Consider the following 19,637-nt stretch of genomic DNA (forward strand, 5'->3'; position numbering starts at 1 on the left):
GCCCTCAATCGAGCTTGTGTGGCAAGAAGGTGACAATCTGCTCAAATGGGGCCTTCGAAATGACGAATCTTGCGAATGTGGAAAAATAATCACACCATCAATTATATTATCCGATCGTGCCTACGACATTTCATACTTTGGACAACTATGACTTAGTTGATGTCAATAATAAATACCCTTCAATGGTTGGTTGTTTAATTGACGTGAGAAGTTATATGATGATGACTTTAAGGGCTGGAAATAATGTTTTCTTACTGGATCAATGGACGAAATGAGCGAATGCATGTATGAACTAAAGAACATAAAAGGGTTGATTTAAAATAAATATAGGCATATAATAAAAAGGGGGCTGAACACCTAAAACGCAATAAGTAGACCTACAGAAGAGACAGAGGTGTATTTGAATAACAGCAATTACTTCTTGGTGGTTGATAGCAATCAATATATGTAGTTTTCTTATTAACATTATCATCCACGCTGGAAATCACTCATGTCTATCGCTGGTGTACTACCAATTACATCCTGGTGAGTAATGAATGGTTATATACTGATTTTATATCCATTTACGTTCCTTTACGCTTTTATAGGTAGTAGGTTGGCCAGGGCACCAGCCGCCCGTTGAGATACTACTGCTAGAGAGTTATGGGGTCCTTTGACTGGCCAGACAGTACTACATTGGATCCATCTCTCTGGTTACGGTTCATTTTCCTTTTGCCTACACAAACACCGAATAGTCTGGCCCATTCTGTACTGCAAAAAAATTCTTCTTCACCAAAGGGGTTAACTACTGTACTGTAATTGTTCACTGGCCACTTTCCTCTTGGTAAGGGTGAAAGAGACTCTTTAGCTTTGGTAAGCAGCTCTTCTATAAGAAGGAAAATAAAAATCAAACCATTTTTTCTTATTATTGTCCTCTTGTTTTGATAAAGTTTTGATAGTTTATATAGGAAATATTAATATAATGTTGTTGCTGTTTTTAGAATATTTTATTTTCCATTCTTTCCTTTCCTCACTGGACTTTTTTTCGATGTTGGGGCCCCTGGGCTTATAGCATCCTGCTTTTAAACTATGATTGTAGCTTAGCAAATAATAATAATAATAATGATAATAATAATAATCAGTTCGTTTGGAATACAGAAATTCTCTGTACATTTAGCATAGTTATCCTTAAATTTACATTTCCTATGTTTAAGCATAAATTACTCTAAAGAAAACGTAAAATGTATAACCAAGAAATAAGTTTCCGATTTTCTAATAAAGTTCGTCCATCCGCTCTTCGTCTTTTAAAATAGATTAATATAAATAAATGAATAGAAAATAAATAAATATACATGCATGAGTACGACATACAGTAAGTATACCTAATCTGGATGTGCATATACTGTAACCAAAGTATACATTTTGATCTTTTGGTGATGGCTATAGTGATCATTTGTAAACAAATAAGCTATCAACTTAAGTGATAAAGTTTCCATGAATTTATATTTTCGGCAATTTTGACTAATTTGCCACAATGGGAATTGAAAGAAAACGTGCTTAAAATGTTATTGATTTATGAAAAATAAACGAAACCAGAGAAAATTGCCGAAAAGTGAAATATGCATTCCTCGCTTAACGTCGAAGTTAGAACCTCTTTACGACGGGTATGATATTCGTTCAACAAATATCTCGAATTTACGACGTGCTGCAAGTTCACGAGTGTAATTTATACTGGTTTAGGCAATTGTAGCATTTTTATTCAAAGACTGTCTTTGATAAATGTACACAGTTCTGTAAGATGAGTACAGCTGGGCTGAGGAACATGCAGGCAGTCTCAGAGCAGCCTCCATCAGTCACCCCTCTTGCCATCTCGCATGGGGTCACGTGGTCGTCACTAAATCGCTGTTAGCTGTGGGGTGTTTTATTTGCTTTTGATACCGATACTCTTATATCTCCAAGATGTCGGAGAAAAGAATGAATACTACTGTTCTAGGAACTCCTGTCAAGAAGCGTAGGAGGACGGGGCCCAGGAAGTCTATTGATATAAACACGAAACTTAGGATTATCGAGCAGCGTGAAGCAGGAAACAGAGTTCAAACCATAGCTAATAGTTTGGGCTTAGCCCATTCTACAATATGTACCATCTTAAAGGACAAAGAACGAGTGAGGGAGTCGGCCAAGACTACGGCGGGATACAACGCTTTGATTACGAGGGTGCGAAGAGGCCCGATACACGAGATGGAAAAGTTGCTGGCCATTTGGTTTGACGACCAAGTAAGCAAACGAAGTCCTATTAACCTTACTATGATTCAAAGAAAGGCACTCGGCATCTTCAACAAACTCAAAGCACGCGAGGGAGATGCGTGCACGGAAACGTTTACGGCAAGCAAAGGTTGGTTCCAGCGCTTTTGTCGGCGATTTAGGTTGCACAACCGTAGTATATACGGTGAAGCAGCAAGTACAGATATGGAAGCAGCAGAAAAATTTATCAATGACTTGGATAAGGTTATTGAGGAAGAAGGCTATTACCCAGAACAAATTTTCAACGTAGACGAGACAGGACTATTTTGGAAAAAAATGGCAGAGAGAACGTACGCCCACAGGGAGGTTACGAATATGCCCCAGTTCACGGCATTCCAGGATCGAGTGACATTGCTTTTAGGTGGTAATGTTGCAGGACATAAGTTGAAACCATTTTTCGTTTATCATTCCCAGAATCCACCTGCTTTAAAGAATGTGAACAAGCACACGCTGCCAGTGTTTTATCGGGCAAACACCAAGGTATGGATGACTCAAGATTTGTTCGAAGACTGGTTTATAAACTGCTTTGTACCAGCCACCAGAGAATATTGCCTTGAAAAGAATATACCCTTTAAGATTCTGCTTCTCCTTGATAATGCCCCAGGCCACCCCCAACATATTGGTGACCTGTATCCTGATGTTAAAGTAGTGTATCTCCCCCAAAATACGACTTCAATTCTGCAACCGATGGTCCAGGGTGCCATATCAGCTTTTAAGGCCTATTATTTACGCACTACGTTTGCAAAGGCTGTAGCAGCAACGGAAGATAATGAGATGACTCTTCGAGACTTTTGGAAAAATTACAATATTCTACAATGTATCAAGAACATCGACACAGCTTGGCATGAAGTGACTGAAAAATGCATGCAAGGTATATGGAAAAAGTGCTTGAAAAGATTTGTTGATAATTTTGAAGGTTTTAATAGTGATGCAAACTTGCAAATGATAAATAATATAACTATTGATCTTGCTCGAGGGTTGATGTTGGAAGTGGAAAATTTAACGAACTCTGTTGAAGGAGAATTGACTGACGAAGATTTAATCGAGTTGCAAGAGCAGCGACTTTTAGACGAGGATAAATTGAAAGGTAAAGCATATGAGGGACAGAAGAAGTTCACTACTAAGGGCTTGGCACAAGTATTTTCAAAAATGAATGAAGTGATGTTAGATTTAGAGGCAATGGACCCAAACGTTGAACGTTTGGCTAAATTTGAAAGAAAAATGAACGAAGCACTCAGCGGCTATCGTAAAATTTATGAAGAGAAAATAAAGGAAAGGAAAGAGTCGTCTATATTAAGTACCCTGGGCTCCCCCGTACACAAACCATCAGGGGTTCATGAATCTGACAATGAAGACCCTGATGATTTTGCTAACATGTTCAAGTCTGACGTTGAAGAGGAAGGCAATACATTTGAAGGTTTTTGTAAGTAAAGTTGAAGTAATTTATTTTTCTTTTCTATACAGTATGGTTGTAATGTTGATAGCAATTAATATAGTACAATTACTAACAAAGCATATTATTTGTGGGTACCTCTCATCTACTTAATATGAAAAATGGCAGCCATTGTAGTTTGTTGGGACAGACTGAAAAAAGCCACATTTTACAAGCTAGACAGACACAAGAATACCACCTAACCTAACCTAGGAGCCATATCCTTACTTAGCCACTGGGGACGTTTATGTCCTACTGCGACCCCTCTTAGACTATCGTATTCCTTGTTTAACCTGTCTGAATGAACTACATTCACTCTCAAAAATTGTTTATTTTTACCATTGCCAACAGCCAACAAAGTTGGGTGGAGGTCATCGGATCCCCATTGTTTGTCTGTTTGTTTGTGAACAATATGGTGGAGGTCTACTGTGCTTATTTAGTATATTGTATACAGTATTCAATATCTAAATTAGCTCACTAACCTAGCTAATAGGAAGTAAGAGGCTGCTCAGGAAGAAAACTGCTCAAGTGAAAACTTGTCTTCTTGACATCCCAATGAGCAAAAATTTTCCAGTAAGGGAAAAAACTTCTCGTATGGAGTGAGCACCAGTGCCAGGGCCATACACCTGTTGGTATTGATAAGCCACTGATGCACATGGTATTAGGATCCTTAACTCTTTCATCATCCCAATGCACAAGTTTTGGGTATCCTGAAATTAGATTTCTAGTCTGTTGGAACAGGAACTTCCTTCTGTCAAAGGATGAATCTCCAATGTAAAGGAGGGGGTTATTATATGCTTGAGAATAAATGACAAATTTGGAGGTAATCTATATTTTTCTCTGTTTTAAAACCTCAGTTGTTCCGTAACCTAATACAAACCACGCTATTTACCTGGGGTATTATTTTGGCGGAGCTGAAATGACGAGCCATTAAATTTTAACGAGGGTAAACTACCCCCTCGCTAATTAGCGGGGGGTAGGGAAGGGGTAGCTAGCTACCCCTTTCCCCCTCACACACTGTGAATAGCTCAATTCACTTTTGGCTCAGGTGATGATCAGACGTTTCTGCTCTCACCCTCACTTGACAGCCTTTAATTATCTGCTTTCTCTTTAACCAGTTTGTGTGTGAAGTTGGCCTCGACTCTAACAATGCGTACTTGCCCTGGACTTCCTAATCGTCCGTGCGGGACTTTTATGTCCTCTTTGGATACGGATCCTCACGCCCTTTGCCCCCTTTGCCGAGGTCAACGGTGTGACAAGGAAAATGTGTGCAGGGAGTGGTCTACCTCCCAGTGGGAGAAGTTCGGCCGTAGGCGCAAGAAAAAGCCCAAGAGAGACCAATCTCCTTCGAAGGTGACTTTGAAGAAGGAGGTCTCTAAGGACTCTCCTTGCGCTGCCCGAACCTCCTCCGAAGGTCTCCCTCGTCCGGCTTCACCTGTGAAACTGCCGAGTGAGATCGCAGGCCCTAGTGGTTTTTGCCAACCTCGGGGTGGTGGAGAGGGCGTGGCCTCCCTTAGCGAGGTTGTTCCCTCTCCTCCCCCGGGGGAGGATATTTTATATTTTGATGAATTTGACTGTACGGTATCTAACCATGGTTTATTTCAGCTTTGGGCTTCCTTGGGGCTTAAGGGCACTCCCTCCAAGGAAGGCCTGTTTGACTTGTTGCAGCTGGGGGCTGCAGTCAAACAGTCGCCGGTAATTCCGGAGGTTTATCCTTCGGACATTGTCGACGCTGTTTTGTCTGTCCCTTCTGACGTGTCAAGTCAAATCCTTGATCCTGCTGCCTCGTATGTTGCTGAAGACTCACCTCTCCCTTCCGCGCAGCCTTCGGAGGGAAGGGTGGGTCCTCCGGTCTCTCCTGAGAGCTCGTCTCCCCCCCAGGGTAGCGCGCTTTCAGAGACACCTCTTCGAAGGACCGATGACCCTGACTCCTTACCCAGGGGTCGCATTCGACGTAAGGCCCGCAGGCCTCTTCGAGAGAGGGGCTCCCTTCTTCCTATAAAGGGGTGAAGTGGCGCCTCTTTGGGTCTCCTTCTCCTCCCCCTGCGGAGGAACTACCTCGTCAGGAGAAGGTCATTCCTACAACATCCCTTGACCTCTCTGCGGATCGTTCATGATCCCCTACTCCTGCCAGATCTTCAGTGCTGCTGTCACCTGTAATCCTACAGGCACCGTCTCCTTCGGGGGAAAAGGACTATCGGGTTAAGTCCCTGGCCCCTGTGCGCGCACCTGCGCGCTTGCGTGCAGTTGAGCGTAGGTCATCTTCGTTACCTACTCGTCAACGATCTCCTGTTCGCCAGCGCTCTCCAATGCGCCAGTGATCTCCTGCTCGCCAGCGCGCCCCTGGGCGCGCTCTTCATCTTGAGGATGATCAATGCTCCCCTACGCGCCAGCGCCTTTCTGGGCGCGCTCTTCAGCCTGTGAAGAACCAACGCTCCCCAACGCGCCAGTGATCTCCTGCGCGCCAGCGCTCTCCTGCACGCCAGCACTCTCCTGGACATCCAGAGAAGGTGCAACGCCTTCCAACGCGCCAGCGATCTCCTGCTCACCAGCTCTCCTTAGGGCGCCCCCAGCCTGAGAAGCAACTACTTCCTGATGGGCGCACTGCGCACCATCACTCAACTGCGCGCGCGCGCAAGCACGCACTAGTGCCTGTGCCTGTTGCACGCCCTGCGCGCCCATGCTCGCCAGCGCCCTCAAGATCTTCTGATTCAGACGCTCGCAAGGGTTCACCTTTGCCTCACTCGTCGATTCTTACACTTCCAATTGCCCCTGCGCGCCCTTCGATTTCTGAGCGCCTCTTAAGTTTGGCGCATACACGCCCACGATCTCCTACAGCTCGCCCTTCACGCCAACCAGCTGTGGGGCCTGCAGGCTCTAAAGAAGGGGCCTCTCCTTCATGCGCCCCAATCACTGACAGATCTGCGCGCCACCAGTTGAGGGAGATCAAGTCTTCTAGGAGACATCTCTCTCCCTCCCACCATCACAAGCGCTCTCCTAAGAGGTCGCGCGGCCACTCGCTAGCTCATTTTCTGGAACGTTCTCCTACGCGTTCATATGCACGCTCTCCTACGCGTTCATATGCACGCTCTCCTACTTGACCTCGTGCACACCCTCCTGCGCGCCATTCACCTGCGCGCCATTCACCTGCGCGTTCACCTGCGCGCCAATCACCTGCGCGCCATCATTCGCAGTCCTATGGCCGCCATTCTCCTACGCGCGAAAGCTCACCCACAGGTCGCTCGCCTACGCGCCATCGCGCTACCTCGCCCGCGCGCGAAACTTTTTTCACGAGATCTCCCGGGCGCGGCATCGCTCCCGCCCGTGTGGGTCATACGGATCGCAAGGGTCCTCAGCAGGACGCTCCTCCTGGGAGGCGTTCCCAGGATTCACCTCCGCGCAAGAGGAGGACAACGGCAGAACAAGAAAGATCGGCAGGGAGGTCTAGGCAATCATCTTTTTCTTTTCAGGAAAGCCCTGTGGTGTCCACTCCTAAGGGTCGCGAGATCCCCTTTTCTCCAGCGGGGATTGCTGACACAGCGTCAGTTACCCGTCTACCATGGTTCCGCCACATGATCAATGCTGTGGTCCAGGCTATTAAGCCTTCCAGCACTGATCAGGGGCGGGACCCTGTGACGGGTTCTCCACCGTTGAAGAAAAGGAAAGGAGTGGGCTTCGTGGTGACTCCTCCCCGGGAAAAGCTGGTCTCAAGGAACCCCATCAGGCGGACCCCTTCTCCTTCTCCAACCTCTGCAGCTCCACCCCCTCCTGTAGATGAGTTTATCTCATCCTCGGGGGATTCCTCTAACTCGGAGAATTCTCCCTTGGCACCAAGGGGAGAATTTTCTCCGGATAGAGGAGGGGTTGCACGGGAGGAGGTTCCTCCTCGGGCGTCTGTGTTGGAGTCCTACTTTCCTCCCAGGAGGGAATCGAAGGACACCAAGACTTCCAAAATCTTTATCGAGGATTCGTCAAGAGCCAGCAATCCCTAGGGAGGACGTCCACGTTTCTCCCCAAGAAGACCTCTTGGGGATGGGAGACTTAGCTGCCAGTCCACCAAGAGGAGAGCACAGCGAGTCAGAACATGCGTTCTGGCAGGTCCTTGGATTGATGAGGGAGCTCGACAAAATCAAGGACCCGGAGACAGCCCCTCGCGAGGGGAAAGACACCGTGCTTGAAGAGGTCTTTGGTGTCCAGAAGCCCCCCAAGACTAGTGAGGCTTTGGCCTGGTCTAAGGGGTGAAAGGCGCCAGGGACAAGGTCAAAGCTCAACTCTCCGGTCTGGCCTCCTCAGGACGTTCTTCTGCCGGGTTCAGACTCCTCCCACCTCCTCTAGTCCAACAGAGGAGGTATTTCGAGATCGACGGGGAGTCTTACATGTCTCTTTCACTCCATCATTCTGTGGAAGAACTAGCTAAGGGAACTCCTTTCGAGAAGCTCTCTACCCGGCAGGTGACGTTTGCGGCGTCAGAGACCCAAAACCTGGAAAAAGTCGCGAAGAGTGCCATGCAGGCAACTTCGTGGCTTGATCTCTGGCTTGGGTCTCTGGGCATTCTATTGCGATCTGAGGATCTGTCCAAGGAGAGCAATAGGAAAGCTTTGGAGACCTTCCTCCTCTAGGGCACTCGCTCTATTGAGTTCTAGCCCACCAGGTCACTAACCTGTGGGCCAACTTGATCCTCAAAAGACGCGATTCAGTGTCCGAGAGGTTCCATCCGAAGATCCCCACTGCAGACGTCAGCAGGCTCAGGCACTCCTCTATTTTTGGAGGGGAGTTACTGGAGCCTCGTGACATGGAGCAGTCGGCTGAGAGGTGGAGGAGGTCGAACCAGGACTCTCTCCTCCAAAGGGCCCTGACATCTCGGCCCTATAAACCTCCAGCCCGTCAACAACAACGTCAACAGCAGCCTCGCAGGACACCTAAGCAGGCTCCGGCAGCAAAGGCAAGGGTGTCTAAGCCGCAGTCCTTTCAGCCGAAAGACAAGAAACGCGGCAAGTCCTCTAAGGGAGGTAGAACTCCTAGAGGAAGCGGCAAAGGTCGCAAACACTAGGAGTGGCAGTCCCCCCGCGTGTCCACCTGTGGGGGGATGCCTAAAAAGTTGCGTGCAGAGGTGGCAGCAACTCGGGGCCGACCCTTGGACGGTCTCTGTGATTGGTCAAGGGTATCGCGTCCCGTTGACAACATCTCTACCTCCCCTGACAGCGAATCCAGTGTCGTTGAACTCCTATGCCTTGGGATTGGCAAAGGGGTTGGCCCTCCGGGCAGAAGTCGAGACCATGCTCAAGAAGGATGCTCTCCAGGAGGTCGACGACGGCTCCCCAGGCTTCTTCAGTCGACTCTTTCTTGTAAAGAAGGCGTCTGGAGGCTGGAGACCGGTCATCGACCTCTCAGCACTGAACAAGTTTGTTGTACAAACTCGTTTCAGTATGGAGACAGCGGACATGGTCAGACTTGCAGTGAGACCACAAGACTTTATGTGCACTCTGGATTTGAAGGACTCGTACTTCCAGATCCCCATCCATCCGTCTTCCAGGAAGTACTTAAGATTCGGCCTAGACGGCAAGACCTACCAGTTCAAGGTGCTGTGTTTCGGTCTCTCCACGGCACCCCAGGTGTTCACCAAGGTGTTCACTCTGATCTCGTCGTGGGCTCACAGGAACGGCATCCGTCTCCTTCGTTATCTGGACGACTGGCTAATCCTGGCAGACTCGGAGTCGACCCTTCTGCGACACCGAGACAGGCTTCTGGAAGTTTGCCAAGATCTAGGGATCTTGGTAAATCTCGAGAAGTCCTCTCTGCGCCCTACGAAGAAACTGGTATACCTAGGCATGAAACTAGACACAATTCTCCACAAAGCCTTTCCATCAGACGAAAGGATAGCAAGGCTGAGGAAGGTAGCAGAACCTTTCCTCAGACGAGGAGAGCTTCCGGCCCAACTGTGGTTACGTCTCTTAGGCCATCTATCATATTTGGTTCGTCTTGTTCCAAACGGCCGCCTCAGGATGAGATCCCTTCAGTGGCGGCTGAAGTCACGATGGAATCAGGGAAACGATTCCCCGGACTTCCTAGTTCCCATAGGACCTTCGGAACGGGCGAATCTTCGATGGTGGCTGGACGACGAGAACCTACGGAAGGGAGCAGATCTCCTCGTCCTCCCCCCAGATTTGACTCTGTTTACGGACGCGTCAAATCAAGGGTGGGGGGCCCACATTCTGAACCAAAGAGCCTCAGGCCTTTGGTCAGAATCGGAAAGGTGCCTCCACATCAACCTGCTAGAATTGAAGGCCGTTTTTTCTGGCTCTTCAACAGTTCCAACAAACCCTGGCGGGCCACTCCGTGGTGGTGATGAGCGACAACACCACAGTAGTGGCTTATATCAACAAGCAGGGAGGTACCTTCTCGCAACATCTTGCAGTAGAGATTCTGAGATGGTCCGAAACCCGCTCGATCTCACTGTCAGCTCGCTTCATTCCTGGCAAGAGGAATGTCCTCGCCGACAGCCTCAGCAGGGCGACGCAGATAGTGAATACCGAGTGGTCTTTGGATCCTCAGATAGCCAACAAAGTCCTGACTTTGTGGGGTTCTCCGACTGTAGACCTGTTTGCGACAGCCTTGAATTTCAGGCTGCCCCTTTACTGCTCTCCAGTCCCGGATCCCAAGGCTTTCTGGCAGGAAGCATTTCAACACAGGTGGGACAACATAAACGTTTACGCCTTCCCACCTTTTTGTCTGATGAGAAGGGTGCTCAACAAGGCCAACCTATCGGTCAACCTCTCCATGACTCTCATAGCTCCGCTATGGCATCATGCGGAATGGTTCCCGGATCTTCTGCAACTCCTAACGGAACCCCCAAGAGAACTCCCTCCACGTCACGAGCTACTCAGACAACCACATTGCAACATCTTCCACAAGGCCGTAGCTTCGCTTCGGCTTCACGCCTGGAGACTATCCAGCGACTCCTCACGGAGAGAGGATTTTCTCAACAGGCTGCGGACAGGATGTCTCGGCACCTGCGAGAATCCTCTGCCAGCGTCTACCAGGCGAAGTGGAAAGTCTTTTGTGGTTGGTGTCGTGGAAGGGGTATCTCTCCGCTCGATGCCACTATTCCAACAATAGCGGAGTTCCTTGTATATCTTGGGGAGGAAATGCGCCTTTCGGTCTCGGCGGTGAAAGGCTATCGCTCAGCCTTAAGCTTAGCCTTCAGGCTGAAAGGAGTGGATATTTCCTCTTCGTTGGAACTTTCTCTACTCATACGCAACTACGAGCTTACTTGCCCCTAGTCGGAAGTCAGACCCCCTCCTTGGAACGTGGTTCAAGTGCTCAGGGCTCTGAAAAGAGCTCCCTTTGAACCATTACGCCAGGCGTCTGATCGCCACCTAACGTGGAAGACGGTGTAAGTGAACTTCATGGTCTCTCCTACAACGTTGCCCATTCAAGGGGATGGGGGGAGGTAATGTTCAGGTTCGTCCCTGAGTTCGTTGCTAAGACTCAAAACCCTGGGGTGTTGGATCCAAGATTCGACTCCTTCAGGGTAACGAGTCTACGTTCTGTAACAAATGACCCAGACCATCTGTTACTGTGCCCAGTCAGGAGTCTGAGGCGCTACCTCAAAAGAACAGCTGCAGCCCGTCCTCATGTGCAAGCTTTGTTTGTGAACACAGGGAGGACAAAGAGGAGGGTCACCAAGAACTCCATCTCTTCATGGATTCGCAAGGTGATAAGCAGCACCTTAAATCCCGACTCTCCTCCGTCAAGTCGTCCCAGAGCTCACGATGTCAGGGGTGTTGCTACTTCCCTGGCCTTCAAGAGAAACTTCTCTGTGACGCAGGTTCTACAAGCTGGGGTCTGGAAACGACAGACGACGTTCACAGCCCACTACCTGCAAGACGTGACCCACAGGAACCTCGATACGTTTTCTATCGGTCCTGTGGTGGCTGCACAACAGCTGGTCTAACCTCAGGCTCCTTATTGGACAAGTAGCAGAAGGTTGAGGGCATTGTTACCCGGTTTTAGTCTGCGTGTTTGAAAGAGTATGTCTGGCCCTTACTTCTTTCTTCATTCTCCCCTCTCTTGGGGATAGCAGCATCCAGGTCTTTGCACAGCTGACCTCAACCTCTGCAGGTAAACCATGCTTCCTTGTGCTCCTAGTATTAGCCTTAATACTGTCGCGTCTCCCATACCCTGACGAGGTGGTATTGGGAACGTCCTAGCCTAGAGTTCCACATAAGAACTCCAGGTCAACTTCCTAGGACGAGTCACGTTATTCTCCTTCACAAACATCCTGGTAGGCCGCACGATGGTCAAACATGACAACGTGTGAGGGTTAGGGGCTCCCGTTCCTTGAGTTCTACAACTCGGAATTGGAGTCCCCGGGTAAAGCCGAAGCCAGAAGGCTGGGGACTTTCCGCCCTTCCTAAGGGTAAGTCACCCCATGTAAATAGCGTGGTTTGTATTAGGTTTTGACCTTAGATGTCAGGATGCCTGAAAACTTTAAATCATTCATTCATTCATTGTATTTTTCCTACCATACAAACCTTAGCTATTTACGCAAATGTTACCCGCCAGCCCTGACCCCCAAGTCAAGTCCTACCTTTAAGTGAATTGAGCTACTGTATTCACAGTGTGTGAGGGGGGGAGGGGTAGCTAGCTACCCCATCCCTACCCCCCGCTAATTAGCGAGGGGGTAGTTAACACTCGTTAAAATCTAATGGCTCGTCATTTCAGCTCCGCCAAAATAATACCCCATGTAAATAGCTAAGGTTTGTATGGTAGGAAAAATACAAATTATCTACGAAATTTGTCATTTTTTTACTCATACTTTCCTGCCATCACCGACCCCATAGAAAGTTCCAGTTGCAATCAAATTGGCTTGCCTGTGAGCAAGTGGGGGCTGGTGCTTCCCCCCGTTACTGACCGGTTGTTAACACCTCGTTATATATTTTAAATGCTGAATTCCAGCCTCATTGTTATTATTATCTGATATAAAGGACTCAGGTTTATATACAGTAGGTAGGGAAAAATACAAAATCCTACCAAATTTGTCATTGCTCTGTAACTGGAATACAAACCAACGCTATTTATCGGGTATTACTTTCGGCGAAGCTGGAAGGAGGAGCCATTAAAATTTAGCGAGGGTTAACTACTCATCCCGCTAATTAGCGGTGGTATAGGGGATTAGCTATCTACACCTCCTACTCACACATCTGTGATTGAGTCACCCTGCTTTTGGCTTGGATGGAGTGCGGTTGTCACCAATCTTCATCCTCTCCATTTTGGACTGCCATTAACTGTTTTTATCTTTTTCTTTTCAGTGTATGTGTGTTTGCTGTGTTTCTCCTACGGCCATGCGGACTTGTATTGGAGCAGAAGGCTGCACCTGCGGGAAGTTTATGTCTGCTGTGGAAACAGATCCCCACAGCCTTTATCCCATCTGCAGAGGACAGCACTATGGCCTAGATAATAATTGTAATGAGTGTCAGGAGTGGTATGGGCGTAGACGGAAGGAGTTTTCTAAGCGGGATTCTTCCCCTTCGAAGGTCCCTTCGAAGCAGAAGAAACCCAAGGTTTCCTCCTCTGCCTCCCGACCTTCTCCGAAGCTCCTACTCGAACGACTTCCTCTGGTGGCGCCGACAAGTAGTAGCGTAGGCCATTCAACTCCTGGCCAACTTCATTGGGGTTGCCTGGTGATCCTTCCAAGGAGGCGTTACTTCGGTTTCTTCACAGGGGTGGTGATCTTCAGCACGTCTAAACGTCGGACATCGAACCCTTTTCTGTTGTCGGTGTCGTTGTTTTGGGGAGCTAGTCTGCTTCCCTGCCAGCTGCTCCTACGACCGAGTCTTCTTCTCCATCTTCTGCCGCCGAGGTCTGCGTTCCTTCCCCTAACGAACATCCTTCGTGCGAGAGCAAAGTCCGAGGCACGTTTCATACGAAATTTTCCATTTCCAGTAAAGGGTCTCACATAGAGACTCCACTTCGGAAGCCTGCTGATCCCATGCTCATTCATCGTCGTGTTGGCAGCAAGAGACCTCGCCGTGTCCATCCTCTGTTTCGCCTTCAGGGTGCTCCTGCTCCCTCGGCCAAGAGACATCTCTTCACATCTTCACCTCCTTAGTCTTTTTCGGAGGAAACTGTCCTTCCTGTCTCATCTGGTTACCGACCTTCACCTCTTTTTGTTACCTCGTCTCAACATTCTACGTCACTCCAGGCTCTTGCCCAATGCTCACCTGCTTGACAGTCTCGCCATCATTCCAGCAGAGGGTGAATCGCCGACGCTTCCACCTGCTCGTGAATCGCCTTACCGTCGCCAACTAGCGACTTCTCGTGTACTACCTAAGTGTTCGTTTACATGTGAATCACCTATGCCGATGCTTCCAGCTCGTGAATCGCCTGACCCTTGTCAAAGAGTGATGACATGTGTACCACCTAAGCGGTTGGTTACACGTGAATCGCCCATACGTTTAACTTCTCGTCAAGCTTCTACGCGAGAATCGCCTGCTCTTTCACCACCTCGGAAATCGCCTGCTTGTCAGCGTCCCCTGCTCGTCAGCGTTTACCTGCTCATCAGCATTCACCTGTTATTCAGTGATCGCCTAATTGACAACGTTCACTTCAGCCACCTCACGCGTCGCATAGACCTTCACCGTCTCGGGAGTCGCTCATCCATCATTCAACGAACCAGCGTTTGTTTGTATCTCAGAGCGTTTCCAAACCTTTGTGTCGCTCTCCTTTGGGACGTGTTTGCCCACCTCTTCGTGATTCACTTCAATGTGAATCATCTCTCATTGGTTAGCCTTCGTTGCGAGTCGCCTACTCGAGGATCGTCGGCACACCGACCTACCTCTCGTGCAGAGGTAACGATAGATTGCGCATTTCTACGGTAACGATCGATCCCACGTTACTGCGGTAATGATCGATCCCACGTTATTGCGGTATTACTCATCAACACAGAGACACACTCCCTCTTATCATTCGAGTCATCGATCTTCTCTTCAGCATCCACTGTGGCGTCAGTGGCCATCACATTCTCATGCAAGAGAGGATCACCAACTGCAGCCACCGAAGGCGGTGGTTGTGGCTGCCAGGAATCGTTTACCATCGCCCCATTCCCCTCTCCGCAAACGCGTAATGTTGCAAAGCCTGGGAAGGAGGAAGGGGGCAAGCTTCAGAATTTTAGGATTCCGAAGCTTCCAGCGCACAGAAGGGAATGTGCGTTTACAGCTCATAAGCCTTCAGCATCAGAAATGGAAACCCCACGGAAGGATCATTCTTCTTCTTTCTCTTCAGGGGATCTTTCGGAAAGTGCTTCAATGAGTAAGTAGCCGTGGTTCAGTGCCTTGGTTAGGGGTGTAACACTGGCCTTCGCCCCGATGATTCCTTCACGACCGATGTAAGCCCCTGGGACTTCCTCGGTTTCTTCCTAGGTTTCGACCGATCCAGGATTACAGACCATGACTGTTTCTTCCCCCTGAAGAGGAAAAGGGGATCTCCTGATAAGATCCCTTCATCAAGGGTCAAACTGATTCCAGTTAGGACCCAAAGGGTAGAGACTTCCCCTAAGGTTTCATCGCTGCCTTAGCCCTCTGATGCCTCATCCATCATATCGAGAGGCTATCAGAGGGAAGAGTCAGTTTCGGACTCTCCCCTCCCGTCACCGACGGAAAGACCCTAGGAAGAGAGCACTGTCTCACTTCCAGCTCCTCGTTTTCTTCCTTCTTAGAGAATGTTACTACTTAGAGACCTTCTGCCTTGGAACCTCTGTTTCCTCCTAAAAGGGAACCTAAAGACTCCAAGACGATCCCAAAGTCCTCCTCCAGGACTCAGAAACTATCTGAGTGTTCTAGGAACAGAGCCAGCCTTCCCGTCGACAACCGCGACCCACCCTGGGGCGAGACCCCGGCATTGAATGAAGAAATTTTCGTTGCCAGCCTAGCTTCGGACGTAGACCAGAGAGAGTCAGAGCTTGCCTTTTGGCAGGCTCTGACCATCATGAGGGCCCTTAACGGGTTACCGGATCCAGAGACGGCCTCACAAGAAGGCAAAGGACCGTGTCTTAGGCTCCCAAAACCTATTGGACACCAAACAACACAAAAACTTCCCATCAGATGACAGGAAAGCAAGGCTAAGGAAAGTCGCAAGGCCTTTCCTCAGACGAGAAGAACTCCCATCCCAGAAGTGGCTGTCTCCTCGGACACCTATCATCCTTGAGTGGCGTCTGAAGTCCAAATGGAATCAGGTCTCCAATTCCTTGGACACTCTGATCCCCATGGGATCAGAAGAAAAGACGGACCTCGGATGGTGGCTAGCAGACGAGAATCTGCGGAAGGGTTTCGATATTCTCGCCCCTCCTCCTGATCTGATGGGTCCCACGTGCTGGACCACAAGGACTCAGGCCTTTGGTCAGAGTCTGAAAAGTACCTTCACATAAATCTCTTGGAGATGAAGGCCATTTTTCTGGCCTTTTGAGAGCTTCTCCAGTTCCTGGCAGGTCACTCAGTGATGATGATGAGTGACAACACCACTGTAGTGGCTTTCATCAAGAAGCAAGTAGTTACTTTTTTGTAGCCCCTATCCCATCTAGCAGTAGAGATGCTAAGATGGGCAGAAGTCCACTCGGTCTCACTATCGGGTCGCTTCATTTCAGGTAAGAGGAATGTGCTCGCTGACAATCTGAGTTGATCATCGCAGATAGTGGGTTCCGAATGGTCTTTGGATCATATAGTAGCTAACAAAGTCCTGACTGTGTGGTTCTCCGACTGCGGACCTGTTCGCAACAGCCCTGAACTTCAGGCTCCTGTTGTACTGCTCCCCAGTCCCAGATCCCAAGGCTCTCTGGCAAGATGCATTCTAGCAACGGTGGGACAACATCGACGTATACGCATTCTCAACATTTTGTCTGATGAAAAGAGTACTCAACAAGACCAGAATATCGGTCAACCTTTCAATGATCCTCATAGCTCCGCTATGGCATCACACGGAATGGCTCCCGGGCTGCTCCTGTCGGAGCCCCTAAAAGAACTTCCTCCACGACACAATCCAGTATCTCCTCACTCAGAGAGAAATTTCACAACGGTGCAAGAAGGATGTCTGGATACCTGTGTAAATCATGTCTCAGTCTACCAGGCGAAGTGGAACGTCTTCTGTGGTTGGTGTCATGGAATGGGTCTCGATCCACTCGATGCCACTACTGTATTCCAACGTTAGCAAAGTTTCTCGTGTATTTGGAGGAAGAAATGCACCTTTCAGTTTCAGCTGTCAAAGGCTATCACTCAGCCTTGAGTATCACCTTTAAACTGAAAGGAATAGATATATCCTCATTGCTGAAACTTTCCCTCCTCATACGAAGTTATGAACTTACCTGTCCTCAGCTGGAAGTGAGACCTCCCCATGGAACGTGGTTCAAGTTCATCAGTCTCTAAAAAGACCTCCGTACGAACCATAACGCCAGGCAACAGATCGCCACCTGACTTGGAAGACGGTGTTCCTACTCGCCCTGGCCTCAGTCAAACTAGTTACTGAACTTCATGGTCTCTCTTTTGATGTCGCCCATTCAAGGGGATGGGGAGAGGTAAACTTCAGGTTCGTGCCTGAGGTTGTTGCAAAGACTCAGAATCCGGGGGTTTCAGGCCCCAGATTTGAATCTTTATTGATAATGAGTCTGCTCCCTAACTGACTACTGTACTCAGATCATTTGTTACTATGCCCAGTAAGGTGTACGAGGCACTACCTCAAAAGAACAGCAGCAACTTGGCTCAGAGTGCCTTCACTCTTCGTCAGCACGGGCAGAATCAAGAGGAGGATCACAAAGAACACAATCTCTGCATGGATTCGCAAGGTCATTGACTTTGCCCTGAATCCCGCCCCTCCTCCAACACATCGTCCCATAGCTCATGATGTTAGGGGCGTAGCTACATCCCTGGCCTTCAAAATCAACCATTCTCTGACACAGGTACAGTATTGCAAGCGGGTGTGTGGAAACGCCAAACTTTGTTCACCGCCCACTACCTGCAAGACGTGACCCACAGGAACCTCGATACGTTTTCTATTGGTCCTTTGGTGGCTGCAGAACAGCTGGTTTAGTACCTCGAGCTCCTTATTGGACAAGTAGCTGAAGGTTGAGGGCATTGGTTACCCGGGTTTTAGTCTGAGTGAATGCAAATGAATGTCTGCCTCTTTTCCTTTCTTCATCCTCCTCTCTCTTGAGGAAATCAGCATCCTGGAGCCTTTTCACAAGAATACCTCAAATCTCTGCAAGTAAACCATAGCTCCCTTGTGTAATCTAGTATTGTTCCAATACTGTTGTACAGTGGTACCTCTACATACGAATTTAATTCGTTCCACAACCAACTTCGGATGTAGAAAATGTTCGGATGTAGAAACGAATTTTCCCATAAGAATACATGGTAATTCATTTAATTCGTTCCTCAGCCTAAAATCCCATAATAAATCCTTAATAAATGGCTACACATAATTACACATAACAATAACATAACTGCTTAATATGAAAGAAGAATGTAAAAAAGATAATTATAAAGAAATAATAAATAAAAAATGTGATTTATTGCCACTTTACCTTAGAGACAGGCCAACGCAGGTGTAGGATTTGCTACGCCAGGAGGAGACGGACGATTGGCGAGAAGGTAGACATGGTGTTAACACGTTCTTTAAATAAATACTCTCTCTCTCTCTCTCTCTCTCTCTCTCTCTCTCTCTCTCTCTCTCTCTCTCTCTCTCTCTCTCTGTTCTTCTTCACTGTTAGTGTTAGAGACGTCTATTAATTTTTTCTGAGAGAGAGAGAGAGAGAGAGAGAGAGAGAGAGAGAGAGAGAGAGAGAGAGAGAGAGAGAGAGAGAGAGAGAGAGACAGACAGAGACAGAGAGAGATTAAACAAAAATGTGTTGTGTACATATGATTTTTGACAGCGTTAACGAGTTGAAAGACAGTTAAATGTAACTAAAAAAACAATATCAGCGAATCTGAATTCCTTTATTAACTAAAACAAATATTGATACAAACACACTCGTGTGCGTATGCGCAAACACACACACACGCACGAGGAGACACGATCGGCGAGGAGGTAGAGATGGTGACTGCGATAACATACCGTAACTTACACTACGGAAATTTTAATCTAACTTAGCTTGTTTATTTTTATTTTTTTATTTTTATATTTCATATTTTTTACATTTTTTTTCTTTTGATTTTTGATTTTCATCACTTTCAGTGACGAGTTACGGTATGTTATCGCAGTCACCATCTCTACCTCCTCCCCGACCGTCTCTCTTACTGCGTAGCAATTTTTGCACCTGTGTGTGTGTTTGTGCATAAGCACACGAGTGTGTTTGTATCAATATTTGCTTCAGTTAATAAAGGAATTCAGATTAGCTGTTATTACTTTCTTAGTTACATTTAATTGTTTTTCAACTCGTTGATGCTGTTAAAAATCATATGTACTCTAAACACATTTTTGTTTAATCTCTCTCTCTCTCTCTCGGAAATAAAAATAATAGACGTATCTAACACTATAACAGCGAAGAAGAACGAGAGAGAGAGAGAGAGAGAGAGAGAGAGAGAGAGAGAGAGAGAGAGATTTTATTCAAAGAACATGTTAATGCTATGTTTAGAGAGAAACAGAAAAGGAGAGAAGTCTTATTTAAAAGAGCTTTTGTTCCGTAACCGAAATACAAACCACGCTATTTACATTGGGTTTACCTTTTAGCGCAGCTGAAATGACGAGCCAATAGTTTTAACGAGGGTTAATTACCCCCGCATTAGTTAGCGGGGGGTAGGGGAAGGGTAGCTTGCTACCCCTCCCCCCTCCCCCCCCCCCCCACACACCGGTGACTTGCTTCACTTCACTTTTGGCTCGGCGGTGATCAGGCGTGTCTGTTCATTGTCCTCGTGACAGCCTTTAATTTTTCTGCTTTTTC

At 47.8% G+C, this 19,637-nt stretch overlaps 1 protein-coding gene across 1 annotated transcript in view; it reads left to right on the forward strand.

Moving 5' to 3' along the window:
• Positions 1 to 1,366: 1,366 nt before the first annotated feature.
• The window catches only part of LOC137624274 (tigger transposable element-derived protein 1-like), a 104,430-nt gene continuing 86,159 nt past the window's right edge, over positions 1,367 to 19,637 (forward strand). The window contains exon 1 of the mRNA XM_068354811.1: positions 1,367 to 3,703. Within this exon, the coding sequence (XP_068210912.1) occupies positions 1,939 to 3,703 (1,765 nt within the window). The 5' untranslated portion in view covers positions 1,367 to 1,938. The remainder of the gene's footprint in view (positions 3,704 to 19,637) is intronic.

This window comes from Palaemon carinicauda, chromosome 31, assembly GCF_036898095.1.
Source record: "Palaemon carinicauda isolate YSFRI2023 chromosome 31, ASM3689809v2, whole genome shotgun sequence".
Classification (NCBI taxonomy): domain Eukaryota; kingdom Metazoa; phylum Arthropoda; class Malacostraca; order Decapoda; family Palaemonidae; genus Palaemon; species Palaemon carinicauda.